Here is a 10,269-nt window from a genome sequence, read left to right on the forward strand (position 1 = left end):
ATAATTATCATAAATAATTATTATAAATTATTAAAATATTCCATCTTCAGAAGCTGAAACCAGAGAATATGAACATTTACTTTTCTTAAAAATGATTGGTCAATTATGAACTGATTAATTTTCTGTTGATCAACTAATTACTGCAGCTCTACATGGCAATAATGGTTCTGAATATATACAATGAATAAAATAATTACATGGGGCTATCTATCTGTACATAAAAGATAACTGATAACAATCAAAACCATTTAGTGTACCGTATAAAAAGAAATTGCAGCAACAACAGCAAAACTTCTTTCAACCTTTGTTTTTAAACATCAAAACGAAAGTCTTCACCCTAAACTTAATTATTCTACATTAGAGGTACCTGCTTTTTGTCCCCATAAGGGAGATGAGTCCCCACAATATGAAGAACACCTCGTCCACACACACACACACACACACACAAACTCAGCATGCCAAACAGTTTCCCAGCAGTCCCTGATGACAGAAATACCAGAGCTCAATATAGCCTTACAATGGAAGCGATGAGGGCCACAGCCCTCCTTCCTCCTTCCAAAATGTATTTAAAGTTGATCTGAAGCTAATATGAAGCTTCAGCGTCCAAATGAGTCAAATCAAGTAGATATCTTTCAATGTTACAGTCTTCTTAGTGCCAAAGTCCCTCTTTTTGTTACTATACTTCCACCTGCAGCTCAACAGGGAAACACTGTCCGAGGAAACACAAAGAGGGAATTTGATGCTAAAAAGACTGTAAATGTGTCAGATATCCACTTGATATGAATAACTCAGACTGCTGAAGACTCATATAAGCTTCACATCTACTTTTTCTACTTTTGGCCTCCATCACTTCCATTGAAAGTACATTTGAAGGATCTTTTAATAGCCAGTAAACTAGAACTCTGTTCCACTTGAAAAGTTAAAATAGATGCATAAATACATACTTCCTCATCTCTGTTGAGAGATACTGTCAGTCACTTTATTTGTCTGGGTTTTTGTGTGGAACACCAGGACACAAGGTAGAGGAAGAACAGCATGCTGGTCGTCAAAGTCTCTCTTGCACTGTAGAACCAGTGTAATGCAGAGCGTTACAGACAAAGTCAAGTGTCCTTCGTTAATCAATCTGGATAAGCATGTGATTGTCACATGTCTCCAAAACACAGAACTGAAGGTCTTGTTTTACTTCCTCAATAATCCAGTGAAGAAGAAATGAGGACAAAACATCCTTTCCTGAGACAGCAGAAGACCCAGAGTACGTGTTTACACTTCAACACATTAGTGTATCTGAGTATCATTTAATCCTTCAATCAGTAAAGGAGAGCTTATTTCCTTTTCCTGTCCTTGTGTCATGAGCTTTGTCTTCTTTAAGTGGTGTTCCTTCCAATTTATTTTCTTCATCATTTGTCCTGCAAACAAAATTAAAAAGTATTCAGTCTTTAAACACATCAAGCTAAAACTCACAACAAACAATCCTTCTTCATTATAAATAATAACTTCTGCAGATGAGAATAAAAAATATGTTGCTTTACAAGTTTTATCATCACAACTGATTTACATTTTCAGCTGTGACAGCATTTATTACAAGCTAGATTTCAATTGAGAGGAATAGTTAAGATTGCAGCATTGTTACTGTACTCAATACAGAAGATATATTTACCCTTCACCCATTTCAGTTTTTGATCCTTTAGTCTTTGATGGATTTCTTTCTTCATTCTGTGTTAATAAAAATACATGAAATTAATAAAAAATTCACAGGAAAAGGAAAAGCAAGAATGCAAGACTTAAATTTCCTTCAGTGATATTTCGGGCATAAATAGACAATCAGGGCTTGACAGCAGTCTGTAAATATGTTCATTTTAAAGTCCCAATGTCCCATTTGTTACCAAATGTTCTGTGTCACTTCATAATACAAGAATTAAAAAGTAAGTAAGTAAGGCAGAAAACATCTTCTGAGAACGATGAATGCCTGAAGCAAATTTTGTGACAATTCATATCACAACCTCTTGACTTTTTACTGAAGTTCTTTGATAAATTAACAGTAAAGTACAAAGTCAAGAAGTTGTGACATGAATAAACAGAACTGTGTTCCCGCACTTGCTCAGTGGCATCTGCCTTACACAGAACTACTCTCCAGAGACTGAAAACATGATCACTGTTATTAGTCTTTGGTGTTGCTCATTGATGTGTTTTCAATAGTTTCTGGACAACAGAGGTCTACGGCACAGAGGAATAAGATATATCAGGCTTTGGATACACGCACAATACTTGATCAGTTCATTGTTTCTTTGGCTCTGCATATTAGATTTAATTACATTAAGAAAAGTAAATAAAATTGCCACACATGTCCTTTAAAGCTGCAGCCGCCTTGATCTTATGTCACAGCAAGTTGTGATCAGGTAAGAAACAGAAATCTAACAATCATGCATTGTTTACTGCAGCTTGGCTCATCTCAAACAACAATACAAAAAAACATCAAAGGTGAAAATAAAATGTGTGTGTGTTTTTTTGTTGTTTTTACCTGTACAGTACAGTATCAGGCCTGTTGCCAATCCTGCACAAATTACTCCAACCACCACACCTGCAGAAACTGCTGCGACATTTGATGAACTTCCTGTAACAGAAAAAGACTCAGTGAATTAAACTGTCAACCAAACAAGGAGATTGACAACTACTGTAGCATCATAATGTTGGATGAAACTATGCTGCAGCTGATGTGCAACCTACTCAAAAATGTAACTTCACATGGTGGCTACAGAGGTACGACGTTGAGTCCACAAGAACTGTGATTGGACAGCTGAGCAGAGGTCTATGGTGGGGGTGTGTTGTTTGAGGTACCAGTGAGACAATGAAAAATGATCCAGGAAGTTGAGTTGGTGTTATAGATTAATGCATTTAAGGAATTATCAGGAGCCAAAACACAACGCAGCAGTTTGTAAAACTCACCAACAGGATTTTACAAGTCTGGAAAGTTTTCATTACAGGAGCTATTTTATCTTTTGTCACCATTTCAAATACAATGTTCACGTTACAAAGTAATCCATCCACAGTGTGATGTTGGGTTACGTTTCAGCAAAAATTGAGTCCAGTTCAAATTCTTGCTGGATGATCACTGCAGTTTTTGCTTTGCCCTTTGCAGTCCCCACTAGTAAAAGCACTGCCCCCATTCAAATGAATGGGAGGGCTGCAGTTTTTCAGACATTGCTGGATTTAGTTTGAACGCAGCCTCAGAGTACAAAAGTATCTACTGAAAAAACTACTTGAAAATCGAGTAACATCAGTAAAAGAAAAAAGGAAAAAATACCTGCACACTACTTTCAAGTCTAGGACTTTTTCCCAGCTTCTTTTATTTTATTTGGATATGACTGAAATCATTTCAACTACAGATGGTCTTCCTCAGGTAAAGATGAAGATGTGAACACACACTTGTAATTATGGTCAGTTTGTGACAAAATGTCACATCATTATCTCCTGATAAAATAATCTATTACATATACACCAGGACAATATTCCCAGTCTGTATCTGTAAGTGTGAAGATCAGTATTAAACTCTATTAAGCACAACAGACTCTTTAAAATTACATTCTTTGAGATTCATGTTGTCTCCTGTATTATATTTATATTTTGGCAAATAAATCATCAAATCAGACAGACATGGATCATGTCCATTAAAAGTAGATGTGATTCCTGTCGTGGATTTCTATAGTTGTATGGTTTCATGATGACCTCATCGTAGTGAATAGTGAATCTTGCTAAGCTAAAGTAGATGAGTTAAGGTTAGTATAGACCAGGCCATACCCAAATATTAAAACTGATACTGTAAATTGTATATTTTAGCAGTTCTAGTTCAGATAGACTTCCCTGAACTTGACTTACCTTCAATAATCTTCAGAAAGGTGTTCCCATAATATGTCTCCTCAGCATTACTGAGTTCACACGTGTATATCCCGTCGTGTATTGAAGACAAGTTCTTAAGTGTGAGGTCACCTGACTTAGACACACCCTTCACCTGCTGTCTCCACTCCTCTGAAACTGTGTACGAGACGTTGGCCCCGGTCTGGGTCAGGATGGTTTGACTGTGGTTGAATATCCAGACGAGGCCCGTTTGTGGAGTGTTTGAAGCAGTGCAGGTGATTGTTTGTTCAGTCCCTGAACCAGTGATTGGAGCTAAATTGAGACAATATACAAAAGAGAAAATTAAAAGAAGTAAACTGCAATAAATTAAAATATAGATGCACATTTAATAGAAAGTAATTATCAGCCTGATTTATTGGTGTAACCTGTGTTATAGATTAGATATATTTCAAACTTTGGAATTTGTGTGTTATAAATGAAATTATAAGTAACAAAGGGGCAGCTGAAGGTGTAATCCCCAGCTCCTCCTGCCCACATGCTAAACAGAAAATCACAAAAAACATACAGTACTGTATGTCCTCTTTAACCTCAGATTTTTGAGAAAGACATCTACCAAATTAACGCCATGTAATACAGTCTAAACATAAGTTTTTGTGCCACCTGTTATGTTTACACAACAGATACTTACGTAGTGTCTTCAGTGAGGCCTTTAGCCTGCTTCTCTGAGTGCTGACGGTGCAGATGTAGGTCAGACCAGCAGCATTGTCTGAAAGTATCAGAGAACTGCTGATGTTGTAGAGCTTCTGCTCAGTCTGCTGGGCTTCAGTTTTGCCCTGGAGAGTCTCCTTGGATGGAGGACTGGTGGACCAGGTGAGCTTAGGCTCAGGGTAGATCCCTTCTGATCTGCAGGTGATCTTGTTTTCTACCTGCTGAATGTCGACTTTACGGACTGGAGCTGAAAAAAAGGAGAAAAAAGAGAGGATTCGCTATATAGGAACATGTTTTTGAAGCGGTAAAGTAGGAGAACATAATGTTTGGGTTGGGTGATGCCACAAAATTTGGTTTCCTTCCCTTCTTTGCCTCCCTCTATAACCATAAAGTGCTCCAGGACCTTAAAGCTGTAGCTTTATGATCAGATGACATTTCTACTGTCAAAAGTTTTTACAGCAGAATAATCTATTATCCCTTAGAGTATTCTGATTACTTTACTTTATTACACAGTTATATTGACCCCACAAATGAGAGTAGAGAAAGATTCTTCAGTCTTTTCTCTCAAATGCCAACGCAGATCATAAATAGCTGAGCCAAGGAGGAAACTGAAGCCCACATTAATTTATAGAAAAGTGTAATTGATTTTCATTAAAAGGTTTATAAAGTTTGGTTAAGTTAATTTGCACAAACATATGAATTTAGAAGAAGTTCTGTGGACAAACAGGAGGAAAGTACCATAAGTCAATTAACTTTTTAAGAGAATCACAACTTGCTTGAACCTCTGAACCTTCATAACCACAAGTTCTTCACGACAGACAACATTTTATTATATTGTGCCTCTTGCTATCAGCACTATAGGTTTCTCACAAAACTGACACTAGGTTTACTGTTCAGCTGTTCTTATCTTCTGCAAGACCTTCATTCACACAGTCTTGCATGAATTGTATCAGGCTTCACTCCCTGGGATTGAAATGTTATCAGTCAGATGTCTGTGTGTTTTATCTGAAAGAGCTCAAAAGACTACAATATGAGAAAGCAAAAGCACACGGAGAAACATACACATTTTCACAGATTTAACAACACAAACATAAAATTATACTGTACGTTTACCTGCTTTCTTAAAAATGTGTTCTCTGCTCATTAGTTTTTGTAAAACTTAAGTGTGCGTTCATGTGCCACTGAGTAAGCTGGTGAGTGTGTTCCACATCTGAAAAATGCCAACACACAACACTATTAACCTACACTCTTATCCTAATACCATTTTGGAGCAGTGTTCAGACCTTATGCTGTTTTCCACAGACACAGTTTAGCCTGCTCTAGAGCACGGGTTCACAATTTTTCAACTTTGTCTTAAAACAACAGTCAGGAGCCCAACTGAACAGTAAAACATGTTTTCTTGCTGTAATCATTCCTCCTGTTCATACTGACCATTAGAAGATCCCTTCATAATGCACTTACAATGGAAGTGATGGGGGACAAAATCCACAGTCCTCCTTCCTCCTTCCAAAATGTATTTAAAGTTTATCTGAAACTAATATGAAGCTTCAGCGTCCAAATGAGTCAAATCAAGTAGATATCTTTCAACGTTACAGTCTTTTTAGTGTCAAAGTCCCTCTTTTTGTTACTATACTTCCACTGCAGCTCAACAGGGAAACACTGTCCAAGGAAAAACAAAGAGGGAATTTGATGCTAAAAAGACTGTAAATGTGTCAGATATCCACTTGATATGACTAACTCAGACTGCTGAAGCCTCATATAAGCTTCACATCAACTTTTAAATGACTGTGTGGACACACTGTGGATTTTGTCCTCCATCACTTACATTGAAAGCACATTTGAAGGATCTTTTAATATCCAGTATGAACAGGAGGAATGATTACAGTGAGGAAAACCTCTTTCAGTGTTCATACAGACACCTGACTGCTGGTTTAAGACACACTTGAAAAATTGTGAACCCGTCCTTTAAGAGCTTACTTAACTGACTTGAGCTTTTTATGGGCAAACCAGAACTCTTTTCCACTTGAAAAGTTAAAATAGATGCATAAATATATCATATTGCTCATCTCATTTGTTGAGAGATGCTGTGTGGGTTTGACCCCAGACCAATTCATGAGCACATGACTTCTGTTTTTGCTCTCTACCAACTGCTGAGGGAAATATCTGGCTCTTTAGCTGCTAAACCAAAGCAGTAAAGTTGTAGCCAGACAGCTAAACAATGAGCTGAAACTCACTGTAAAGCTCCGTAAAGTTTCATCACCACAAGGGACGCCTCTCATGTTACACTATTGTCATTTCATACGTTGTTATGAAAAATATTGATTACAGCCTCTTTAAATATTGCAAAGAGGAATAGTACAAAAAGCTATATGTACATAGTACAACAACTTAGCGTGAGTATCCCCACTACTATCCAACTATTACTCCTGGTTTACTGCATTAATCTGGAGTACACATGGTGACTGTAATGCATCAATATGCTAGAAACTATTTTATGTCTAAATAAATTATCACATGCTGTAATCTGACTTTGTGTTATTCCGAAAACCGTGAAGGTGAAACCTCAATTTTAATGATAAACAATTAGTTGATTTCATGTAATTCTAATATGATGAAATGCACTGCTAATAGTATTTATTATATTTATTATCTGGAAATACTACGAGTTTCCATACCATCCATGTTTAGTTTGACAAATGTCTCCTTGTTTCCAGTGATGGTGCTGGTGTAACATTTATATCTGCCCTGGTCATGAAACTGCACCCCTTTCAGCAGGAGCGAGGCGTTTCCTCTGGAGATCTGGTCATTGAACAGCGATGTCCTGTCTCTGAAGCGCTGGTACTGGAATGAGAGCTGGTCTTTGTTGTGATAGTAAGAGTGGACCTGAGTATTTCCTGGTGTCAGCTGAATCCAGTGGATGACGACGTCATCACCGGCTTGAAATCTGCACGGTAAGATGCAGCTTTCCATGAAAACACAGGAGACCTCAACATCTGTAAAACATCACGTGGAGACGTCGTCAAGGTTCAGTTCAGAGAAAACAGTTGAATCCAAGTTAGCTCTCTGCAAAAATCTGATCAATAACTTGTTTGACCATATAAGTCACAATCAGAGTTTTATACACAGACACAACTTAATTATGTTTTTATTGATAAACTTGATCTGACAACATATTTATTTTCATTCAGTCATCTTGTACTGTAATGTATAACTGTGTATCATCTGCACAACAATTAGTCTACAGCTAACTGTGTCTGTTTGCTGTTTGGTGCTGAGCAGGTAGTGTACAGTGACCTTTTCTCTGAAAACAGCTGCCTGCTGCTGGAAACACTGAGATTGAACCATACAATGCATACGTGCACTAATATTTATTAGTGTACCATAAAACTAGCTAAGGTAGGCTAAAGTGCTCCTTAAGGCTGCAGAGTTGGTGATAATTCTCTGTTAAAGGATCCACATTCACATTTTCATTTGATCCACAGCTTTAAAATGAGAAAATGTAGAAAATAAGACAAAAGTCCTCAAAATCATGCATTTTTACAGTCATGCTAATGGCTCTATGGCACTGACAGTCTGCCCGTCATGTTTGTCCAGCCTGAAATATCTCAACAACCTTCAGATGGATTGCCATGAAATTCAGACAAACATTCATGTTCCCCAGAGGATGAATCCTGCTGACTGGTGATCCTCTGACTTTTCCTCTAGCGCCACCATGAGGTTCATATATGTGGTTTTAAGTGAACCTTGTACTTTGTACACACTTTCAATGGGAGGGTCTGTCTGAACTTTTGACTGGTACTGTAGATGTAATTTTTGTTTGTATAGTGCCAAAACTCAACATAAGCTTGTATTTCATTAAATTCATTCTTGCCACAAATGAAATTCAGTTCACCAATATTGTTTTGATGTGGCAGCTTAAGTTTCAAAAGATAATATCTGACAACCTGAAAACACTGAAACTGTCTGAATGTTACTGAAGCAAGTGAGAAAATATGTTTTTGGTGATTTTAGGTGTATTTACTGTATAAAATATATGATCATTAATTATGTTTCCTGGTATTCATGCTTTCTCTGGTAAAAACAACCATGATGATACGTTGTACCAAGTTTAAAAATAGAAGACCAGACACACACTCACCTCCTCTGGCAGGAGTCAACAGAAAGGTCACGACCACCAGAAAGACACTCTTGATCCCAGACATCCTACTGATACATTTCCAGTCAATACTGTCCACTGTACTGGAATGAACAAAAACAGTGGGAGTGTCACAGACAATGAGTCAAACTGGTCTGATTAGCTCAAACCTCAGACGTACTTACTGAGCACTGGTCAAAAGTCAGCGGGGAATGAGGAAAGAGATATTGCAGCTGAAGTGCTTGTCTGTCAGAGAGCATGAGCTACTTTTAGATAAGTGTGTGTGTGTGTGTGTGTGTGTGTGTGTGAGTGAGTGAGTGAGTGAGAGAGAGACAGAGAGAGCTTTGTAATATTTACTGAGTTGAAGGGCAGAGACTGCTGTTGTAACTGAAAGGGAAAGGGCATTTGTGTCCAAATCACAGTGTGACACTATTTGAAGACGACAATCAATCAATCAATCAATTTTTATTTATATAGCACCATATCACAACAAAAGTCATCTCAAGGCACTTTTAACATAGAGCAGGTCAAGACTGTACTCTTTAATTTACAGAGACCCAACAATTCCCCCATGAGCAGCACTTGGCGACAGCGGTAAGGAAAAACTCCCCTTTAACGGGTAGAAACCTCAAGCAGACCCCGGCTCTTGGTGGGCGGCCATCTGCTTTGACTGGTTGGGTTGAGAGAGAGAAAGAGAGAGGGAAAGGGGGAAGGGGGACAGGAGAGCAACAATCACAACAACAACAACAAGTATAAGCATCAATAGACAGGGAAGGATGCCATCAGGACTGTGAAGGACCGCGAAGGCTCGGCCCAGAACCCAGGTTTTCCTGTGAGATGAGAAAGCACAAAAAACTCCGGGGAAGAAGCAAAGTTAGTGACATGCATTGATGTTACATGAATGCATACAGATGGAGAGGAGGAGGAGGAGAGAGGAGCTCAGTGCATCATGGGAAGTCCCCCAGCAGTCTAGGCCTATAGCAGCATAACTAAGGGCTGATCCAAGGCGAGCCTGGTCGGCCCTAACTATAAGCTTTATCAAAAAGGAAAGTTTTAAGCCTACTCTTAAACATAGAGAGGGTGTCTGCACCCCGGACTGAATCTGGTAGATGGTTCCATAGAAGAGGAGCGTGATAGCTGAAGGCTCTGCCTCCCATTCTACTTTTAAAGACTGTAGGGACCACCAGTAAGCCTGCATACTGGGAGCGCAGTGTTCTAGTGGGATAATACGGTATTATGAGCTCTTCAAGATATGATGGTGCCTGACCATTAAGGGCTTTGTAAGTTAGGAGAAGGATTTTAAAGTCTATTCTAGATTTTACAGGAAGCCAATGTAGCGAAGCTAAAATGGGAGAAATGTGATCTCTTTTTCTAGTTTTAGTCAGTACACGTGCAGCTGCATTCTGGACCAGCTGGAGAGTCTTTAAAGACTTGTTAGGGCAGCCTGATAATAAGGAATTGCAATAATCCAGCCTAGAAGTAACAAATGCGTGAACTAGTTTTTCTGCATCTTTTAGGGACAGGATGTGCCTGATTTTTGCGATATTACATAAGTGAAAAAAGGCAGTCTTTGA

At 38.4% G+C, this 10,269-nt stretch overlaps 1 protein-coding gene across 2 annotated transcripts; it reads right to left on the reverse strand.

Moving 5' to 3' along the window:
• Positions 1 to 1,010: 1,010 nt before the first annotated feature.
• Positions 1,011 to 8,942, reverse strand: LOC122972655 (CD276 antigen-like). Of its 2 annotated transcripts, XR_006399805.1 has the most exons (7): positions 8,699 to 8,942; positions 7,236 to 7,553; positions 4,541 to 4,807; positions 3,874 to 4,164; positions 2,519 to 2,611; positions 1,658 to 1,713; positions 1,011 to 1,406 (listed from the first exon to the last, which is right to left on the reverse strand). XR_006399805.1 is itself a non-coding variant. In XM_044339905.1 (6 exons), the coding sequence occupies exons 1-6, from the start codon at positions 8,760 to 8,762 to the stop codon at positions 1,709 to 1,711; spliced, it is 1,038 nt and encodes a 345-aa protein (XP_044195840.1). In that variant the 5' UTR covers positions 8,763 to 8,942; the 3' UTR covers positions 1,657 to 1,708. The 2 variants fall into 2 exon arrangements, 1 of the variants encoding a protein (XP_044195840.1); XM_044339905.1 differs by lacking the exon at positions 1,011 to 1,406 and having other exon boundaries at positions 1,657 to 1,713.
• Between the last annotated feature and the right edge of the window lie 1,327 nt (positions 8,943 to 10,269).

This window comes from Thunnus albacares, chromosome 21, assembly GCF_914725855.1.
Source record: "Thunnus albacares chromosome 21, fThuAlb1.1, whole genome shotgun sequence".
Lineage (NCBI taxonomy): Eukaryota > Metazoa > Chordata > Actinopteri > Scombriformes > Scombridae > Thunnus > Thunnus albacares.